The 23,864-nt window shown below is 36.0% G+C and overlaps 1 protein-coding gene across 3 annotated transcripts in view; it reads right to left on the reverse strand.

Moving 5' to 3' along the window:
- Positions 1-23,864, reverse strand: part of EPHX4 (epoxide hydrolase 4) — a 51,137-nt gene that overhangs the window by 14,687 nt on the left and 12,586 nt on the right. For all 3 annotated transcript variants that reach the window (XM_072754634.1, XM_072754633.1, XM_072754635.1), the window contains exons 3-6: positions 23,670-23,827; positions 21,818-21,946; positions 17,971-18,074; positions 11,830-11,978 (exon numbers count right to left, since the gene is read on the reverse strand). In XM_072754634.1, the coding sequence (XP_072610735.1) occupies positions 11,830-11,978; positions 17,971-18,074; positions 21,818-21,946; positions 23,670-23,827 (540 nt within the window). The remainder of the gene's footprint in view (positions 1-11,829; positions 11,979-17,970; positions 18,075-21,817; positions 21,947-23,669; positions 23,828-23,864) is intronic.

Genomic DNA, 23,864 nt, shown 5'->3' on the forward strand with positions numbered 1-23,864 from the left:
AATGACTATTCTCCTATACCTGAATATTAGATTATAAAACAAGGGAATGTTTTAGGTAATGCTATAATGAAAATTTTGTGCCTAGCTCTTTTTTTTGGCATTTCAGATCATTTATTTCAGCTAGAGCCCTAGAAGTGGAATTCCTGAGCTAAAGAGTATAAATATTTTTAAAGCTTTTTGACACCTACTGCTACACTATTTTTCAGAAAGGTGGGATAGTATTAATTACATATACTTATACTCTTGTTGATTAAGCATAAGAATGAACCTACACCTAGACACTCTCGAGCACTAACTTCTATTTTTGTTAGTTATCAAAACTCATGACTCGTGGCTACTTGGGCCTGATAGAATGCTGCTAGAATGTGCAGGATATCACATATGTCCACTAAGGGCTTAACTTTTGACTCCCATGTACGTGGCCATCATTTGGTTATAATGCTCCCCAAAATTAAGTTCTTCGTGAATGGGTAAACTGATAGAAAAAAATATTCTATACTTAATTTTGATACATGGATTTCTATGTAAACTTATAAGTCACCCAAATTCTAGAACTCGTAAAATACTCAAAACATTTTCTAACTTATCTGCATATTTAACAATTTGTGAGCATGTAATAATTGAATCAGTAAGGTGAGGGGAGTTAAAAGACAATTAGTCAAAAAACAAAGAAAAATATAAATTCTTCACTCATATGTGGAATTTAAAAGACAAAACAGATGAACAACAAAAAAAGAGACAAACAAAAAAACCCAGACTCCTAACTATAAAGAATGAACTGGTAGTTACCAGAAGAGAAGTGGGTCAGGGAATGGATGAAATAGGTGATGGGGATTAAGCGTATACTTGTGATAAGCACTAAGTAATACAGGGAATTGTTGAATCACTATATTGTGTACCTGAGACTAAAATAATTACTATGGTAATTATAGTTGAATTAACACAATAAATAAATGTTTTTAATTTTTTAAAAAGAAGAAAGCAAGAAAAATAAAACTTCTTCACCAGATCAAATTGGGAAAAAAAGAAAATAAAAAGAAGAGCATATGGGGATCCCTGGATGACTCAGCGGTTTAGTGGCTGCCTTTGGCACAGGGCATGGTCCTGGAGTCCCAGGATCGAGTCCCACATTGGGCTCCCTGCATGGAGCCTGCTTCTCTCTCTGCCTATGTCTCTGCCTCTCTCTCTCTCTCTGTCTCTCATGAATAAATAAAATCTTTAAAAAAAAAGAAGAAGAGTATATTCTTCGGTCCTGAGGTTTTAAATTGCTAAACTTCAATAAAATGTTATATGTATATATATTTTTTAAAGATTTATTTATTTTGGAGAGAGAGTGTGTGTGTGCATGATTTGGGGGGAGGTGCAGATGGAGAGGGAGAGAGAGAATCTCAAGCAGATTCCTTACTGAGCACAGAGCTGGATGTGGGGCTTGATCCCACAACCCTAATATCATGAACTGAACCGAAATCAGGAATTAGGCGCCTAACTGACTGAGCCACCCAAGTGCTCCTGAAATATGTTACATATAAAAGAAAGTATGCACCAAAAAATTGCTAGAATTAATACATGAATTTAGCAAAGTCACAGGATATAAAATCAATACACAGAAATCTGTCGCATTTCTATACATCAATAATAAGCGGCAGAAAAAGAAATCAAAGAATTGATCCCATTTATATTTGCACCAAAAACAATAAGATACCTAGGAATAAACCTAACCAAAGAGGTAAAAAGATCTGTACTCTGAAAACTATAGAACACTTATGAAAGAAATTAAAGAGGACTCATAAAAATGAAAAAATATCCCACACTCATGGATTGGGAGAACAAACATTTTTAAATGTCTATACTACCCAAAGCAATGTACACATTTAATGTAATCCCTATCAAAATATGACCAGCATTTTCACAGAGCTAGAATAGACAATCACAAAACGTGTATGGAACCACAAAAGACCCCAAATAGCCAAAGCAATATTGAAAAAGAAAAACAAAACTGGAAGCATCACAATTCCAGATTTCAAGCTGTATTGCAAAGCTATAATCATTAAGACAGTATGTACTGGAACAAAAATAGACACACTGATCAATGGAACACAATAGAGAACCCAGAAATGGACACACAACTATATGGTCAATTGATCTTTGACAAAGCAGGAAAGAATATCCAATGGAAAAAAGAAAGTCTCTTCAACAAATAGTGACAAAGCAGGAAAGAATATCCAATGGAAAAAAGAAAGTCTCTTCAACAAATAGTGTTGGAAAACCATGACAGCAACATGCAGAAGAATGGAACTAAACCACCTTCTTACACCATACACAAAAATAAATTCAAAATGGATGAAAGACCTAAATGTGAGACAGGAAACCATCAAAATCCTTGAGGAAAACACAGGTAGTAACCTCTTTAATCTCAGCCGTAGCAACTTCTTGCTAGACACATCTCCAGAGGCAAGGAAAACAAAAGCAAAGATGAACTATTGGGACTTCATGAAGATAAAAAGCTTTTGCACAACAAAGCTGTGTTCCTCTATAAAACGGGAGAAGATATTTGCAAATGACATATCAGATAAAGGGTTAGGACCCAAAATCTGTAGAGAACTTATCAAACTCAACTCCCAAAAAATAAACCATCCAGGCAAGCAATGGGCAGAAGACATAAAGAGACATTTTTCCAATGAAGACATCAGATGAAACATGAAGAGATGTTCAACATCACTCATCATTAGCAAAATACAAATCAAAACCACAATGAGATATCACTTCATATCTGTCAGAAAGACCAAAACTAACAACACAGGAAACAACAGGTATTAGTGAGGATGTGGAGAAAGGGGAACCCTCTTACCCCGTGGGTGGGAATGCAAATCGGCATAACCACTCTGGAAGACAGTATGGAGGTTCCTCAAAAAGATAAAAATAGAACTACCCTATGACCTAGCAACACAGATTCAAAGGAGCACATGCACCCCAATGTTTATGACAGCATTATCAACAATAACCAAATTATGGAAAAAGCCCAAATACCCATCAACTGATGAATGTATAAAGAAGATGTGGGGATCCCCGGGTGGCGCAGCGGTTTGGCGCCTGCCTTTGGCCCAGGGCACGATCCTGGAGACCCGGGATCAAATCCCACATCGGGCTCCCGGTGCATGGAGCCTGCTTCTCCCTCTGCCTGTGTCTCTGCCTCTCTCTCTCTCTCTGTGACTATCATAAATAAAAATTAACAAAAAAATTAAAAAAAAAGAAGATGTGGTATGTATGTATATATATGTACACATGAGAATCTCTACATCATCTCTTGTTAATGTATATGTATATATGTATACATACATGGAATATCACTCACCCATAAAAAGGAATGAAATCTTGCCATTTGCAACAACATGGTTGGGCTAGAGTATATCATGCTAAGTGAAATAAGTCAGTTAGGGAAAGAAAAAGACCATATTATTTCATTCATATGAGATTTAAGAAACAAAACAGATGAACATATGTAAGGAAGAAAATGATAGAGATCAAACTGAAGGTTAATGGAGGAAGGTGGGTTGGGGATGGGTTAAATGCGTGATGGGTTTTAAGAAGGGCTCTTATTGTTTTGAGTACTGGGTGTTGTATATAAGTGATGAATCACTAAATTCTACTCCTAAAATCAATTTTACCATAGATGTTAACTAACTAAAATTTAAATAAAAGCTTGAAAAGAAAATAAAATCACAAAAGAAAGTATGGACAACATGGTAACTATAGTTCATAATACTGTATTGCATATTTAAAAGTTGCTGGAAGAATAGATCTTAAAAATTCTCATCACAAGAAAAAAATGTGTAACTATGTACAGGGACAATGTTAACTAGACTTGTGGAGATCATTTCATAATATATACAAATACTGAATCATTACATTGTACACCTGAAACTATTGTAATGGTTGAAGTCAGTTATACCTCAGTATAAATAAAATAAGCAAATAAAGTAAAACATAATTTTAGGAGAGTATGCTAAGTCTCATTTTACCATGTTACTTTTCTAAACTCTGAGTTATCAACTGATGTATAAGTATCAAGACAGCAGTTTCCAGAGTGTTGTATACTCCACATAACTTTTGTATGTGGAAATATTTTATTACTTTAAGAAGACAATGTAGAAAATAATCACACCCATATGCTCACCACCAGCTTGAGAAATAAAACACTGCAAACATGGTTACATCTTTCTGCTGACCTTATCTTGATACCATTTTTCTTCTATTCACCCTAAGGCAGTGGTTCTCAAAGTGTGGTCAATAGAGTGGCAGCATGAATATCACCTGTGAATTTGTCAGAAATGGCAATGCTTGGGACCCATCCCAGACTGACTGAATGGTGGGGTCCAGACATCTGGAGCATGTTTTAACACGCTCTCCAGGTAATTCTGATACAAGCCATAGTGAAGAACCACTACCATAGGAGGAATGACTAGTGAATGTAGTTCTTACCCTCCCCATGATGTTTTTAAACTTTTATTATATGTATTAAGATACCTCTCCCCCATTCCTATGGTTTCTTTGAGGAATGTTTTTCCTTAAGCCTCCCCACATCCTTGTCCCACCCCCAAAGAGTGAGTGACATTTGTTGGTTCAGGTTGCTGTACTAGGTGTGTCTATCAAATATGTCCTGAGGGTAAGACATTCAATCTCTTTCTCCTCCTCTCTCTACCAGATTTGTGGCAGGTAGTGACCTGAGAGGCAGGGGAAGTCAAGTTTGTTCTGGAATCCTTCTCACAGGTGATCTGTTCTAAAGTTTAGACTGGCACTAGGGAATTAGCAAGACTTCTGTTTCTCATATTAAGCCATAGTCTTCAATCTATCCTTTATCAGTAATGAAGGTATATTTTGGTTTTCATTTGCTGACTCTTGTTTTATTTCTTAACTGGTCCAGAAATTGGGCAGGAAAAATGGGGTACTATTTGCCAGACCTCCCCAAAACAGTACATATATTTCTATAAACAATATATGGAGGTGTTTTACATTTTTAGAACTTTATATAAATGGTCTCATACTGTACCTATTCTTCCAAACTTGCTTTTGTGCCTATTATATTTTTAATATTATCCATTAATGATACATTTAGTTCTACCCATTTTCACTCCTATATAGAATTTCATCTATGATTATACCACAATTGATCCATCTTCCCATTAATGGCCATTAAAATTTTTCCAATTATTTTGATAATTCAAATAATATTGAACTTATTATTATACATGTCCACTTGTGCACACAGGGAAAGGCTTCCTTACAGAATATTCCCTAAAACAGAATGGTTCCTCAGAGAGTATGCACATCTTCAACCTTATTGTCAAGTTGTTTTCCAAATTGATTGTATGCTTCAAAGCAGCATGTAAGAATTAATTTTTCTCCACACCATTGCCAACACTTGTTCTCAAAAGATTTAATTTTTCCATTCGAATGAGACTGGAATACTTTTCTTTTACCTGATGTGGTAGAGATTGCTCCGTAAAATTTCTTCCTTTCCACTACAGTGATAGAAAATTCAATTTTCATTTGGACCAAGGGCCACCCAGAATAAAGACTGGTTACATTTACCAGAGTGCTTGCAGCAAAGTGAGGATATGTGGCTTATCCGAAACTATGTGCACAACTTCTAAGCTGTGCCCAGTATGCCCTCCCTTCCCGTCTTCCCACTGACTGAAATGTAGACATGGTGGTAAACCATCTTGGACCACAAGAACAAAGGCAACACCCCAGGGATAGCAGAATTACAAGACATAAGGTGCCTAGGTCTCTGACCAAAGAGTGACCTAACCATTTTGATGATTTCATGCAGCACGGCCAACACACCGAACTAGACTTTCACTTGTGAGAGAAATCTCTTCCTTTCTTTCTGCTTCTGTTATTTTAGGTCTGTATTCAAAGCAGTAAAACCTATGTTCTATATCTGACTACTAGTAAGGTTGGGCATCTTTCATGTTATTGACCATTAAATTCCTCTTCTGTGAATCACCTTTTTATATCCTTTATCCATTTTTTGATTGACCTACCTTTTTATCAATTTGGAGGCATTCTTTATAAAATCTAGATATTATTAATTCATGATTGATTGTGTATTGCAAATAACTTTTCCCCATCTAAGATCACCTTATCATTTTATGATATCTTTTGATGTTTTTAATTTTAAAGTAGTCAAATTTATCAGTATCCTTCATAATTTAAGCTCTTTGTGTCTTATTTAAGAAATCCATCCTACCTGATGTCATGAAAATTTTTTCTTATCTTCCAAACATTTGAAAGTATTGCTTATCATGTTTAGGTTTTTTATTTCCCTAAGTTTTATTTCTTGTTTAGTAAGAGAGAGGAATCTAATTTCATTTTATTCTATATGAATATCTGATTGTGCCAGCAACATGTACTGAATATTTTTACTACTGGTTTAAAATGTTCTCTGTTATAGCAAGTTCCTATATGTGTGGTTCCATCTTGAGGCTTTCTTTTCTGTGCCATTAATCAACTTGTCTAACCCAGAGTCAATAGCATATTTTATTAATTTTATAGTCTCATTACAAGCCTTAATATCTGATAGGGTTAGGCACCCATCTATCCTTTTCTTTAAAACTATCTTGGCCATTCTCAGCCTTATGCTCTTCTATAAAAATTTCAGAATCAGTTTTTTAAGTTTCATTAAAATTTCTTACAGTTTTGATTGAAATTAAAGCACTTTATAGATCAATTTGTGGGGAATCAAGAACTTTGTGATAAAAAAGAAAAGAACTTTGTGATATTGAAGTTTTCCAATCATGAACATGATAAACCAGGGCTAATTTTCACTAGTTTAAAACAGCAAGTCTGTATGGATTGTTAAAACACTTTTTAAAATATTTTATCTATTTATTCATGAGAGACAGAGAGAGAGAGGCAGAGACACAGGCAGAGGGAGAAGCTGGCTCCATGCAGGGAGCCCAACATGGGACTCGATCTCAGAACTCAAGGATCATGCTCTGATCACGCTCTGATCCTGTTAGCACGGCCGAAGGCAGGTGCTAAACCACTGAGCTACCCAGGCGACCTTGGATTGTTAAAATATTAAAATGCTTTTCTACTGATTAGTAAATAGCTACTGCCTTGACCCTGTATTCTTTACTACTTCCAATAAATTTTTAACACATGCTGGATTCAGCTTGAAAAGATTTCATTTTGCATTTCTGGATCTGTTTATAACATAGTCTGACCTATAATTTTCCTGTTTTATATAATCCTTGTACTGAAAGTTATATCAGCTTCACAAAATGAGCTAAAGTATATGTCTTCTTTTTTTTTTTAAGATTTTTTTTTTTTTTCATGAGAGACACAGAAAGAGAGAGAGAGGCAGAGACAAGGCAGAGGGAGAAGCAGGCTCCCCACAGGGAGCCCGATGTGGGACCCGATCCCGGATCCCTGGATCACGACCTGAGCAGAAGGCAGCCGCCCAATGGCTGAGTCACCCAGGCATCCCAAGCATACGCCTTCTTTTTATAATGTCTAAGTATGTTTATTAAAGAGAGGGATTTCTATGTCAGAACTTACCTTTAAAACCTCCTAGGCCTGTTTGTGTGGATGGGTATTATGTTTTTGTGGATGTGCTTTAAATTAATAATTCCATTTCTTTAATGGCTATGTTTATTTATTTAGGTTTGCTAATTCTTCATGAGTCAGTTTTGGTTGCTAGATTTTTCTTAAAAACTGCCCATTTTGTCAAAGTTCTCCAGTTTGTTAACCTAAATTTATATTTTCATCTGTTATGTTTATACTTAAATCTATTTTCTGCTTCATTTTTTTAAATTTTTTATTTATTTATGATAGTCACACAGAGAGAGAGAGAGGCAGAGACACAGGCAGAGGGAGAAGCAGGCTCCATGCACCGGGAGCCCGACGTGGGATTCGATCCCCGGTCTCCAGGATCGCGCCCTGGGCCAAAGGCAGGCGCCAAACCGCTGCACCACCCAGGGATCCCTCTGCTTCATTTTTTTAAAGATTTTATTTACTTATTTTATTTAAAGATTTATTTACTCATGAGAGACACACACAGAGAAAGAGAGAGAGAGAGAGAGAGAGAGAGAGAGAGAGGCAGAGACACAGGCAGAGGGAGAAACAGGCTCCATGCGGGGAGCCCCACGTGGGACTCGATCCCAGGTCTCCAGGATTAGGCCCTGGGCCGAAGGCGGCGCTAGACCGCTGAGCCACCCGGGCTGCCCTATTTTCTGTTTCTTAATATTGTTTATTCATGCTTTTTCTAAGCCAATCTTGGCAAAATTTTACCTACATTAATAATCTTAAAAGAATCTGCTATTGATTTCTTTGACTCTGTGGTATCTTTACTTTTGATTGCTTTAATTTCTGCTTCTTGTCTAATTTAAATTATTTTCCTTCCAGTTTATTTTTGTTTACATGTTGCTCTATTCCTCCCTTTTCAAATTGGACTCTTAACTCACTAATCTTCTTTTCTCTCTTCTTTCCTAATATAAGCATGGAAAACCATGTTATCGTTCTAACTATGGTTGTAACTGTATTCCACATGTTTTGATATTATTTTTTCTAAGTATTTACTAGTTTCCATTATGACTTTTTTTGATCCATGAGTAATTTTAAAAAAATTTTTATGTAGGCTCAATGCCCAGCATCGAGCCCAATATGGGGTTTGAATTCATGATCTTGAGATCAAGACCTGAGCTGAAATCAAGAGTTGGATGCTTAACCAACTGAGCCACTTGGCATCCATGAGTAATTTAAAAAAATTTTTAAAGTTTTTATTTAAATTCCAGTTAGTTAACATAAAGTGTAATACTAGTTTCAGGTATACAATTTGGTGATGCTACACTTCCATACAATACCTGGTGCTCATCATGACATATGCACTCCTTAATCCCTATCACCTATTTAACCTTTTTCTCCACCCACTCCCATCTAGTAACCATCAGTTTAAGAGTCTGTTTCTTGTGTGTTTGTGTCTCTTTTTTCCTCCTTGCTCATTTGTTTTGTTTCTTAAATTCCACATGTAAGTGAAATCATATGGTATTTGTCTTTCTCTGACTTATTTCACTTAGCATCATACTCTCTAGGTTTCATCCACATTGTTACAAATGGCAAGATTTCATTTTTTTTAATGTCTGAGTAATATTCCATGGTATATGTAAACCACATCTTCTTTATCCATCCATCAGTCAATGGACACTTGGGCTATTTCCATAATTTAGCTGTTGTTGATAATGCTGCTATAAAAATGAATGTATTTCCTTGAATCACTATTTTTTATTTTTTGGGTAAATACCTACTAGTGCAATTGCTGGATTGTAGCCATGAGTAATTTAAGTTTTTAAAATTTCTGGATATATTGAGTTTTCTAAAAGTTTATTGCTATTGTTAATTTTTAACTGTGTTATGTTCAGAGGATACAATCTATACAATATTGATCCTTTGTTATTGGTTAGGATTTGCTCTGCAGTCCAGTATGTAATCAATCTTTGTAAACATTTCTATGTACTTAAAAATATTGCATATTTTCTAATTATTGGATGCAGGATTCTAGAATTATTCATCAGATCAAAGATATTAATTGGGTTGTTCAAATCTTCCATGTCTTTTTAAAAAAGATTTTATTTATTCATGAGAGACACAGAGAGAAAGAGAGGCAGAGACATAGGCAGAGGGAGAAGCTGGGAACTTGATCCCGGGACTCCAGAATCATGCCCTGAGCCAAAGGCAGACACACTCAACCACTGAGCCACCCAGGTGTCCCAAATCTTCCATGTCTTTATTATTTTTTTTTCCTGCTTCACTGATCAACTTTTAAGAGAGGTGAGTTAAAATTTCCAGTAGTGGGGGGATCCCTGGGTGGCTCAGTGGTTTGGCACCTGCCTTTGGCTCAGGGCACTATCCTGGAGTCCCGGGATCGAGTCCCAGTTCGGGCTCCCGGCATGGAGCCTGCTTCTCCCTCCTCCTGTGTCTCTGCCTCTCTCTCTATCATAAATAAATAAATAAATCTTTAAAAATAAATAAATAAATAAAATTTCCAGTAGTAATTGTGGATTTGTTATTTTTCATTATTTTTGGTGCTTTGTTATAAGCTTAGACTTGTTAATCTTTTTGCAGCTTAGATCCTATAGCTAATCCAATTTCTAGTTCATTTTGGCTCCTTAGCTCCAAATTTTTGAGTCCTTGAATGAGTCTATGGTCCTGAGGAATCTTAAGGTGACAAATGAGGATGATTTCCATACCCAAGTATAATGTACTATACTTTGTAGTCACTATATATTACATAACAATTTTTAATTATGTACTTGGCCTTAATTATCCTAATATAAAGAACCATCAGAAGAGGTCAGTTGAGTTTCCAGAAGGTTTGATGGGACCTCAACCCAGCTAGATTTACCCTATAGCAATCTAGTTCAAAACTGTCATTCACCTTTATGTAAAATTGTAAGTTTTGACCTTCACAGGCCTGTTTTTTTTTCACTCTTTCTCTCTCCATGCTAATTAGCAGGATTCTAGAGTTTACTCTTGGGAATGCAAGTCCTCCTAATGAACAATTGTTAGTAAAAGAATCTCAGTAAGATGAGAATATTTTCTCTTTCCTTATAGCTACTTGCTTTGTATCACAAAGCTAGCTTTGATAAAGGGATAAATCAAGAACATTTAAAAACTATCATTTTAACTCCCATTTAAAATTTTGACTTGTATGAAATTACATCATTCTCTTTATTTTCCCTTGTAATTCTCTTTACCAATGTTATTTGTAAAAAACAAAAAAAATGACAATACATAGACTTGAGACAACGTTGCTATATCCTAAGAGATACAACCTGTAACCTCTGCAATTCAGAGGTTTCTATTCATTGCCCTACCTGATAAATGGGTACCTAAAAATACCTTTTAAATTAACATCTCTGTTTTGCAAAGATGTTTACATTTATACTTGTAAATTTTGTTGTTTTTGTTAGTCACAAAAGAAGGTTTGGGTTTACCTCTTCTTCCCTCATTCACATAATCTCATGACTCCCCTTGGATTTTCTATTCAAAGAGTTTGAGAGAATTTGTTTTATTTAAAATAACACCCACTATAGGGGCACCTGGCTGCGTCAGTGGGTGGAACATGCAACTCTTGATCTTGGGGTTGTAAGTTCAAGCCTCATGTTGGGTGTAGAGATTACTTAAAAATAAAATCTTAAAATAAAATACACCCAGTAAAACTTTTTTTCCTTCCTCCTACTTTCAACCTTTTTGTGTCCTTATGCTTTAATTGTGACTCAATCCAATCTGATATTTAGTTGTGGGGTTTTTTTGTTGTGTTTTTTTTTAAAGATTTTGTTTATTATTCATGAGAGACCCAGGCATAGGCAGAGGGAGACACAGGCTCCCTATGGGAAGCCCAATGTGGGACTCGATCCCAGGACCCTGGGATCACGACCTGAGCCAAAGGCAGATGCTCAACCACTGAGTCACCCAGATGCCCTACGGATCTAGTTTTAAAAGAAATTTCAAATGAATGCAAAGAGGGAAAAAAAGCAATGCAAACCAAGAATCAGACTCTTACTATAGAAAACTGAGGGTTACTAGAGGGGAGGTTGGTGGGGAGATGGGTTAAACAGGTGATGGGTATTAAGGAGGGCATTCGTGGTGAGCCCCAGGTGTCGCATGTAATTGATGAATCACTAAATTCTACACCTGAATCTAATACTGCACTGTATGTTAACTAGCTGGAATTTAAATAAAACTTGGAAAAAATAAAAATAAAATATTGGCTCTATAGGGAATGAATATTTCACTCATTCATTTCTAAAAAGAAATTATACTGACCTGAAGATATTTCGGTAATGGTTAATTGGGCCACTTAATGCTCCAGGCTGGGAGAAGACATAAATATAAGCTTCAAGATCTTCTGTTGTTAATCGACATCCTTTTCTTCCAATGCCAGTCCTTTGACTGGTAAACAGATGTTTCAAAGCCTAATTTAAAGGAAAAGAATTAAAACTTTTTAGTTACCTAACAATGGACTAAACCTTTGAGTTTTGAAAGAGAATAATGGTCCGTGTCAGTGAAAACTCCTCTTCAGATAGAATACCTCACTATATACGGACACGTGAGACACATTTTACTTTCCTGGCTTTACTTTTGAGAGCTTCCCTTCTAATCCCCCATGGACACATCACCCTTATGAAGAGCAACCTGTCTTCTTGGTACCTATTCCCGTTCCACAAGGCTAAGCTAAGACACTATCACCACCCTAAAGTCTTCCCTAATATTCTAACTAAAGTAGTTTATCTGTTTACTGACAAACTATCTGCTCTCCTCCCCTCACAATTGTTTGAATTTTTTTTTGACCACAATCCAGAGTAACAAACACCTTTTATATCATGATCCAGTCATACTCCCACACATATGTTTCTGAAACAAAAGTTTAAAGAAATATCCCTTACTCTTATTACTACTGTGTATAGTGGTATTTTCAATTCACTTCTGTTCTACTTTATTTAAAAAAATGAAATTGCAAGCCACTAAACGGATTTCATGACCCACCAATGGCTCCTCACGTACGATTTGAAAAACATTGCTCTATACCAGCATTTCTCAAAATGTAGATCTAAATCACCTGCATCAGAATCATTGGAATTCTTTAAAATGAAAATCTCTTGGGGAGGCTGGGTGGTTCAGTTGGTAAAGCATCATCAGTCTCTTGGTTTCAGCTTAGGTCATGATCTCAGGGTCCCGGGATGAGCCCCATCATCTGGCTCCACGTTTAGAGGGGATCTGCTTAAGGATTTTTCTTCCTCTCCCCCGTCCCTCCCCCTGCTTGCCCTCTCTTTCTAAAATAAATAATCTTTAAAAAGTAAAATGCAGATCCCTTAACCCCAAAACACACCTGTAAAACTATGAAGTGATTTATGCAAGAAGTGAGTAATTGAAACATTATTTGTAATAGCAAAAGACTGGAAACAAAAAATATCCATCAGTAGGGGGTTGGTATGTGTTCTGAATACTGCAAGAGAAGATGGAGATGATTACATGCTATGGAGTGGCCAATCCCCAAGTCATATTTTTAAGAGGAGGGAAAAAAAAGAAAGGGTGAAAAATAGTATTTGTAGTATGTTATCTTTTACATAAGAAGGAGTAGACAAATATACATATGCTTATATTTTTTAAAAAAGGAACAATAAAGAAAATGAAACAAAAACAACCGAAGTGGTTTCCTTATGGAGAAGGAGGAAATAGGATGGAGCCAGAAAAACAGGAAACAGAGAACTAAGTAAGACGTCTCTTTACCTTGTTTTAGAGTTTTGACTAGCACCACATAAATGTTTTTTACAAAATATAAAAGTTAAGTAAACCGTTGTAGTCTTAGTTTTGCTTTGGAAATATGAATAAGAACTCATTATTTTTTTCACTTAAAAAAATATGTATATACAATTTCTGTCCAATGGAAAGATCTAGAAGCAATAAAAACCCAGTAACAATGATCACCTTGACACCCATACTGTGGTTTCTAAATACAATTCCTACTAATAGAAGCCAAAGTTCCTTCAATAAATAACTAATTCCAAATTTGTGGCAGGAAATAAAAGATGAACCTAGGACATTAAGGAGGCAAGCTATCAATGACTGAAGATTTATGTCAAAAGGACACAGGATCCAACCTGAAGGAGTTTACACTTGCCTAATGTGAGACAATCTTAGCATCAAAGAGAATGACTGTAATTGATTGATACATATCAAATATATATTTAAAACTCATGAGCTCAGGAACCCTGGGTGGTGCAGTGGTTTAGCGCCAGCCTTTGGCCCAGGGTGTGATCCTGGAGACCCGGGATCGAATCCTGTGTCGGGCTCCCGGTGCATGGAGCCTGCTTCTCCCTCTGCCTATGTCTCTGCCTCTGTGTGTGTGTGTGTGTGACTATCATAAATAAATAAAAAATTTAAAAATAAAATAAAACTCATGAGCTCATAGTAATATGGAAAAAACACTTCATTGGTTATCATCAGAGATTTCTAGGGCATCAAATCATTATTCTGGAAGTTGTTTATAAAGGTAAAGAATGAAGTGTTTATCCTGCCATTCTTGTGTGAACTGTATTTCAGAATAACCAAACAGTAGATTTGACAATTTCAGTTAATAAAAGGAAGAATTCCAGTTAATAAAAGTAGGGGGAAATGATAGAATTAGGAGATCACCATTCTGAAAATCCTAATGAAATAATGGACCTAGGCAGTGATGATCAAGGTATGCTAAAATTATTTGGTGACAAGTTGTTAGGAAATTTAGATAGGCTGACAATTCATGATCCCCCTGTTCAGTAAAACTGAGAGAACTAGACTTTATGTGGTTCCCTGATGTGATTCATTAGCAAATATACAGCACCACCTACAAGTATTCTTGCCAAATTAAAAATCAGTCTAACTAAGCCTCTAGATTAATAACATCCATGAAGTAGGAAAAACAAAGGTTAGCAAAACAAGTTAAATAACACCATAATGAAGGAGTTAGCCAAATCCAAAATGTGGATCATTCCTCAGGACAAATGACCAAATTTCTTCAATAAAAAAATGGTGTTAACAAAAGAACTGTTATAGACTGAAAAAAACCATAACAATCACATGCAGTGTGTGGATCTTGTTTGGTTCCTGATTCAAACAAAGTGTGCAAAGACAGTTGAGACAGTCAATAGGGAAATTTGAATGGGAATTAAATGATAGTAAGGAGTAATTATTCACTTTGTTAGGTTTGATAGTGGTACTGGAGTTATGTTTTTATTTTATTTTTTAATGTTTTTTTTTAATTTTTATTTATTTATGATAGTCACACAGAGAGAGAGAGAGAGAGAGAGGCAGAGACATAGGCAGAGGGAGAAACAGGCTCCATGCACCAGGAGCCCGGCGTGGGATTCGATCTGGGGTCTCCAGGATCGCACCCTGGGCCAAAGGCAGGCGCTAAACCACTGCACCACCCAGGGATCCCTGGAGTTATGTTTTTAAAAAAGCTGGGGCACCTGTGTGGCTCAGTGGTTGAGCATCTGCCTTTGGCTCAGGTAATCCCGGGGTCCTAGGATTGAATCCCACATTGGGCTCCCCACAGGGAGCCTGCTTCTCCCTCTGCATATGTCTCTGCCTCTCTCTGTGTGTCTCTCATGAATAAGTAAATAAAAATCGTTTTAAAAATCCTTAACTATCAGAGATTTATGCAAAAGTATTTGTAGGTCCCAAAAGACTCCACCCCAAGATTGCTAGAACTCATACAGCAATTCAGCAGTGTGGCAGGATACAAAATCAATGCCCAGAAATAAGTGGCATTTCTATACACTAACAATGATACTGAAGAAAGAGAAATTAAGGGATCAATCCAATTTACAATTGCACCCAAAAGCATAAGATACTTAGAAATAAACCTAACCAAAGAGGTAAAGATCTATACCCTAAAAACTACAGAACACTTCTGAAAGAAATTGAGGAAGATATAAAGAGATGGAAAAACATTCCATGCTCATGGATTGGAAGAATCAATATTGTGAAAATGTCAATGCTACCCAGGACAATTTACACATTTAATGCAATCCTTATCAAAATACCATGGACTTTCTTCAGAGAGTTGGAACAAATAATCTTAAAGATTTGTGTGGAATCACAAAAGACCCCGAATACCCAGGAGAATATTGAAAAAGAAAACCAGAGCCAGGGACATCACAATGCCAGATTTCAAGTTGTACTACAAAGCTCTGATCATCAAGACAGTGTGGTACTGGCACAAAAACAGACACATAGATCAATGGAACAGAATAGAGAACCCAGAAATGGGCCCTCAACTCTACGGTCAACTCATCTTCAACAAAGCAGGAAAGACTATCCACTGGAAAAAGGTCAGTCTCTTCAATAAATGGTGCTGGGAAAATTGGATAGCAAGTGCAGAAGAATGAAACTAGACCATTATCTTATACCATACACAAAGATAAACTCAAAATGGATGAAAGATCTAAAATGTGAGACAAGAATCCATCAAAATCCTAGAGGAAAACACAGGCAACACCCTTTTTGAACTTGGCCACAACAACTTCTTGCAAGATACATCTATGAAGGCAAGGGAAACAAAAGCAAAAATGAACTATTGAGACTTAATCAAGATAAAAAGCTTCCTGCACAGCAAAAGAAACAGTCAACAAAACTAAAAGACAATGTACAGAATGGGAGAAGATATTTGCAAATGACATATCAGATAAAGGGCTAGTATCCAAGATCTATAAAGAACTTATAAAACTCAACAGCAAAGAAACAAACAATCCAATCATGAAATGGGCAAAAGACATGAACAGAAATTTTACTGAAGAAGACATAGACATGGCCAACAAGCACGTGAGAAAATGCTCCGCATCACTCGCCATCAGGAAAATACAAATCAAAACCACAATGAGCTACCACCTCACCCCAGTGAGAATGGGGAAAATTAACAAGACAGGAAACAACAAATGTTGGAGAGGATGTGGAGAAAGGGGAACCCTCTTGCACTGTTGGTGGGAATGTGAACTGGTACAGCCACTCTGGAAAACTGTGTGGAGGTTCCTCAAAGAGTTAAAAATAGACCTGCCCTACGACCCAGCAATTGCACTGCTGGGGATTTACCCGAAAGATAGAGATGCAGTGAAAAACCGAGACACCTGCACCCCGATGTTTATAGCAGAAATGTCCACAGTAGCTAAACTGTGGGAAGAGCCTCAGTGTCCATCGAACAATGAATGGATAAAGAAGATGTGATCTATGTATACAATGGAATATTACTCAGCCATTAGAAATGACAAATATCCACCATTTGCTTCAATGTGAATAGAACTGGAGGGTATTATGCTGAGTGAAGTAAGTCAATCAAAGAAGGGCAAACATTATATGGTTTTATTCATTCAGGGAATATAAAAAATAGTGAAGGGGATTAAAGAGGAAAGGAGAGAAAATGAGTGGGAAATACAGTGAGGGTGACAGAACATGAAAGACTCCTAACTCTGGGAAAGGAACAAGGGTAGTGGAAGGGGAGGTGGGCGGGGGGATGGGGTGACTGGGTGATGGTCACTGAGGGCAGCACTTGACGGGATGAGCACTGGGTGTTACACTATATGTTGGCAAATTGAACTCCAATAAAAAATATACAAAAAAAGTATTTGTAGGTAAAATAATATTGCTTTCTTAAAACCTCCCTAAATATCTAATACCATATTAGGTATACAAGAAGCAGTCGATAAACTTTCAAGAAATAGATACAACACATGACTCCTGGTTGTGCGTGTACACCAATTCCTGCACTTACTTTGTTTCAGGGTTTTGTTTACACCCACAGTCCTCCACTTCTGCTGTGTCAAACTCTCACCTGGCATTCATATTCCCTTGTCTCCCCATGGAATGTTCTCTGAAAAGAGGTATGCCTGTAGGGGTACAGGCTCTCACAAAAAACTGAACAATAACCAGGCACTCAAATATACAGGGCCTACAAAAATAACAAGCCTCATATGAGCCTAATAACAAGCCTATATATGAGGTCTTAGAAGCATGTATTAAATTTTAGCATTTGCCTATTTTTATTTCTGCAGGATGAACTTTAATACATTATTCACTTGACTTACCTTTTTTCTTGCATAGGAGGAAATGCCTAACAAATGCCTAACAGTGGACAGCATATAACAATAATCAATTAATGATTATTTTAAACAAATCAAATAACATAAGCCAACTTTCTTTTTCTCTTTTATTTATTTTTTTAGTGCATCTGTCTATATTTTAGTTTTAACTTCCTAATTTTGTCATCTTCTTGGGCTCCAGTTTTTCAATTTTATTGAGGTATAGTTGACATATAAGATATAAATGACATATAACATGTTTCAGGTATACATGATGATACAATATTTGTATACAATGCAAAATGATCACCACAATAAATCTAGTTAACATCCATCACAATATTTGACTTACCTTGAAATCATTTATTGAGAACATAAATTCTGGGAACCATGGTATTTGGAAGAAGTAGTAATGGCTGGATTTGAACAGCTGGGCAGGGTGTCGTAAAATATATTCTGAAATTAAAATGCCATGTTAGACCTTATCCAAGGAGTATAAATTATTTACTATAGAAAGAACTCCTTTTTAAGGCAATTTCACCTCTGAGATGAAAAAGAACCCACAAGTAAGCCTTGTGTATATTTATATTTCTCTTTGGGACAATTTCTGTGTTCTTATATTTTGTTATAGATATTTCAAGTATTTGGAAAATGTATAGCACTTTAGATAGAAAAGAAAGTCTCATTTTATGAAGTCTTGACTAAGGAACAGGAAACCCAAATAACACTGCTTTCTCTCCAAGGTTATTATGATTGACCTCACACTTTTCCTAGGGTTATATGGCAAGGTAATTTTCTGTTGTTTACATGCAGATTTGAATACCTTATTCATTTGGCCTCAAACAGACACTAAAGTGTTTCTTTTAGTTCATTCATGTATCTAGAAAACATTCAAGGAATATTTGAATATGTACTGTGTGTGAGGGGTTTAGCAATCAATAAGACAGAAGAGGTTCCCATTAATAAGGAACTTATACAATAAATAATCAATACTTTAAAAGATCATTTTAGATAGCAATAATACCATACGGAATATTAAAACAAAGTAATCTGATTGAGAGTAATGCTTGGGTGCTGTGGAGGGACTATTATTTAGCAGAACTGATCAGAATAGGCTTCTGTGGGGATGTAATATGTAGACTGAGTCTTAAATGGTAAGAGGGAGTCAGCTATGCAAATATCTAGGAAGAATATCCAAGAAAGGAAAGTAGGTCCTGGGCTTGGCACATTTAAGAAGCACAAAGAACGTCAGTGTGACTGGTGTATAGTGAATGAGGGAGAGGTGGCATGAGATGAGTCAGAGAGCAAAGCAGAAGCCCAGTCAATGAGGGCCAGAGGAGATGGATTTTAAGTGTTTTGGGAAGACACTAAAGCTTTAAACTGGAGAGTAGCGTAATCACACATATTAAGTGTGCATACCTGTTTCTTGTGCACTATATTTTTATTTTCTTTGCTAGAGAGCTATTTTTTTATTTCTAATTTTGTAACTAACATGCTAGTGTTAACACAGTTGGAATTTTTAGAACTATAATTCTTAGGTAAGTGGTATATCATTATGCTATACTTTTTGTAAAGTCATCATTGGACAAAATTTACTCAGCCCTGCATTAAGAGATATCAATATAATTAAGGAAAAAATAGAGGCATATTAGTTGAAGATCTTATATTAATCTGACTAGGGTTGAACCTACTCTGGATAAAACAATTCCAGAAATATTTCAAGAATCTTCTTGCTGAAATGACCAATTGAAATTTATTTATTTAGCAACATCATAAAAATAACGTTTACTCAAGGATCCCAATCAATGGAACAAGCATGTAGCACAATTTTTGCTACCCAATGCAACAGAAAAATATAGTGAATCTCAGTTTAATATTTGAATTCTAAGCATCCATGCTATCACCTCAACAGAAATAGGACAGATATATATCTAAAATTCAACTCTCAGAGCACCTGGATGGGTCAGTTGATTAAGCATCTGCCTTCAGCTCAGGTCATGATCCTAGGGTCCTGGGATGGAGCTCCACAGTATTGGGCTCCCTGTTCAGCGGGGAGCCTGCTTCTCCTTCTTCTCCCTCTGCTGCTCCCCCTGTTGTGCTCTAGCACCCTCTCTCAAATAAATAAAATCTTTAAAAAAATAAAGAAATAAAATTAAACTCCTACACTTATAATGTACAATACTTAGGTAGTCATGTTCCCTTTCTTCCTTTTGTGTATCATGTCCCCAACATAGAATTTTTTCTTTCCTAGAGGGCTGCTGTGGGTCATAGCAGTACCTGAAACGCAGAAAATCTGACAAAGATAGTTAAAGAGGACAAGATTATCATTTTTGTCAAAACCAAATAAAAATGTTCATTGGTCTTTAAGCATTCTGAGGATTTTAAGAGTTCCCTTTACAGCAGAGGTTCTCAAAGTACAGCCCACTTGGGCAAGTTGGGATCCACTAGACCCTTTTAAGCAATCCAGACAGTCAAAACTATTCCATTACAATACTAAGACATTATTAGCTTTTCTTTTTTGGTTGACATTTGTGCTCATGGTACAAAAGCAATGGAAGATAAAACCATTGCTGACTGAACACAAATCAAGGTAGTGACACTAAACAATACTAGTAGGCATTGTATTCTTCACACTACACATTTGCAGCAAACAGATACATAAATACATAAAATTAGGTGCCAGTTTCACTTAGGAATGTCCTAGATAAAATAGCAAAAATTATTAATTTTATAAATTTTAACCTTTGCACACACATCTTTTGAACATGGAGATGAAACAGAAAGTATACATAAAGCAATTCTGTTGAACACCCAAGTACAGTGGTTGTCTCCAGGAACAGCACTTCTGCAATTCTTTGAGTTGATTAGTTGAATTAGCTGCATTTTTATGGAATACCATCTTTACTTGAAAGGATGACTAATAAACTATTATCAGTCAGACTCAAGTATTTGACAGATATGTCTTGAAAATGAACCAAGTGAGCCTGTCACTTGAGGGAAAACAATCAACACTATTTGTTGCCAACGACAAAATTCAAGCTTTCAAATGAAAATTAGAATTTTGGAGATGTGTATTTGCTACTGTGAGTGTGACAGCTTTGCAATACTCAGCTTTTTGATGAAACTGGGGCAATATTAATGAATGTAATTCTTTGATATAATAAAATGTGTCAACTTATGAAAAATCTGCATAACTCAATGAAACAGGGTCTTCCAATGCATGATGATGCAAAATCATGCATGGGTAAAAAAATCCATTCAAAGTGCTAGGGAAACTAATGGATTTTAATGTAACAGAGTACAAAAAGTTCATTAATATGACATCAGATTCTAAACTGTCACTAATCTTTAAGAAACACCAATTTTTGAGTTTGGTATAGTATTAAAGAAGAAAATCCACAGTTATCCGAAAAGGCTATTAAAATACTCCTCCCTTTTCCAATTACAAATCTGTGTGAGGCCAGATTTCTTCATACACTTCAATTTAAACAACATATTGCAACAGACTGCAGAAGCAGATCTGAGAATCCAGCTGTCTTCTATTAAGTCAAAAATTAAAGACGTTTGCAAAAATGTAAAACAATGACATTCTTCTCACTAAACTTTTGTTTGGAAGATGTAGCCAAATCTCACTAAAATGTTATTCATGTTAACAGGTACTGGATTTATTATATTTTAAATGAATTAATATATAATTTAAATGTTTTCTCATTTTTAATTCCTAATACAGTAAATATGTTTATATATGACCTATGTAAACAAAAGCTCATTTGGTCTTTAATAATTTTTAAGAGTCTAAAGGAGTCCTAAAAGTCAAAATTTGAGAACTATGGCTTTAAAGAATGCTGTCATTCCTGATAGCCTAAGCAGTCAGGCAAGAGGAGAATTTATTTCTAGGTTGTCAAAATTCATTACTGTCAAAGTAATGTTACTGCATTTTTCCCCTTTATCACTCTCCAAGTTAGCAGTAAAATGTTCACTTAAAAAATAATAAAATTAAGCAAGCAAATATGAAGCTACAATTTCTCAGACTCTTATGGAATATTTAAAGCCAAAATATCTGACATTGTCATTTGCTAATATATTTTAGTCTTTAAAAAATACTGTTATTTAAATTTTCCTGTTTTTAATTCAAAGTGTCAGTAACCATAGCAAATTGTCACATTAGCAAAGATGTTTTAATTAAAATTTAAACTCACCTGTAAATACATTTGGATGAGGGAAGTTAATAACAATAAGCTTCATCACCATTTCAGGATAACAGATGGCGATTAGCCAAGCAATCATTCCCCCCCAGTCATGGCCAATAAGAACACATTTGCTATACCCTGAAATGAAGAAAAAAAATGTTGATGTCATTGAAGGTGGATGCATCATTACATCACATAAACTGAGTACACCTCTGAAACTAATCTTCCCATAATCTGACTCTAATTATATATTTTATGTAGATACTGAGTTTGGTGTTTCCAAAACCTGTATGTCTGAATCACCTAAATAGCTTTTTAGAAAATTTAGATGTCCAACCTCCATTCTAGACCTACAGATTCAAAATCTCTCCCAGAAATCTATATATATATATATTTTACAAATCTGAAATAGCTAGCTCAGCTTTTGTCCCACGAACCTGAGTAAAGATTACACATAATTAAGTCATAATCAAGATTATATTATTGATTTGCCTAGAAAATTGCATGAAGACAAATTTAGGCCAAATCTGACTGAATTACCACAAAAGAGGAACAAAATATGGCTGCTGAAAATCAATGTCTTTAAGTCTATTTTATTGCAATCAGACTAAATGACAACATTGCATTGACACCCCCAGACCTCCTCCATTTTTTTTTCTCCTCTTAGAATATTGGCTTGATCTCTGCTCTCATCAGATTATTGTAGAAAAGGCCTTTAATTTGATTTCATGGGTTTCTCACTATATTAGCTCCATTAACGTACCATGGTAGCAGCTGGGTTTTAATCAAAAGCAATGTGGTGGATTCAATTATTATTATTATTTTTTAGATTTTATTTATTTATTCATGACAGACACACAGAGAGAGGCAGAGACACAGGCAGAGGGAGAAGCAGGCTCCATGCAGGATGCCTGATGTGGGACTCGATCCCAGGTCTCCAGAATCAGGCTCTGGGCTGAAGGCGGCGCTAAACCTCTGGGCCACCGAGGCTGCCCAGTGGATTCAATTATTGTTAAAAAATATTTACTCCCCGCCTCTCCCCACTGCCATAAAAGGAGTATACCTTGCTACCCCTTTGATGTTAGACTTAGCCATGTGGTTTGCTTGGGTCATATGGTGGGAGTATGACTTGACTTTGGACTCAGGCATATGACTTGCTTTGATGAATGTGCTGCAAGCAGAAACTTGAAATACACTTCTGCAGCTGAGCTCATCATCTTGCCATTTCTGCCATTGTCAGAAGACGAAGAGCTATCACTAGGTAGTTATTCCCTTTTAGCTTGGGTTCCAGCCCAACTAGGAGGGAGAAGCCCAGCAGGACCTGTAACCTGAGGCAAAGACCCAGGGGTCCAGCCCATACTTGATTTGCATACTCCATAAGCATGTGAATGAATGAATGCCTATGGCTATAAGCCCCTGAGTTTGGCATGTCTGTTACACAATAATGTTGTAGCACCAGCTGATCAACATAAGAAAGATAGTGCAAGTGCTTCTGCAACTTATAACATTTTTAAATGATTTAGATGTGGGTTCTGAAGAAATGAATCTTCTGAATATAAGGATCAAATTTCCAATAATTAGTTCTGAAAATAATAAATTTCACACATCAGAAATACTTTTAAAGGCAAATTTTCAAAGTCATTCTTGGCTAGTGGACTGAATAGTCGTTCCGGATGTATTATTTTCTATTTCCCCTGTAAATATTTGAGGCAGTATACCCAAAACCATGGTGACAGGATTCAAGTAACAGCTCAGGTAAATGGAAAACACCTCCTTCCAAGAAATGAAGTCACCAATTCACAATTTGTTGAATGTTAGTTCCTTAAAAGGGATTAATACTATTTCTTTAAAACTGACCTACCTAAAGAGTCTAAAATATCCTTTATATCTGTAATTAGACAGTCCAATTTATAATTCTCTCTATGAATGGGAGCATCCGTTTCTCCATAGCCTCTCAGATCAAGGGCTACAACTCGATATTCACTTTTAAATTCCCTCAGTTGGTGACGCCAAGAATACCTGCAGGAAATAAGAAACATTAAAAAGACCACAGTAG

Source organism: Vulpes vulpes, chromosome 3 (assembly GCF_048418805.1).
Source record: "Vulpes vulpes isolate BD-2025 chromosome 3, VulVul3, whole genome shotgun sequence".
NCBI classification, from domain to species: Eukaryota; Metazoa; Chordata; class Mammalia; order Carnivora; family Canidae; genus Vulpes; species Vulpes vulpes.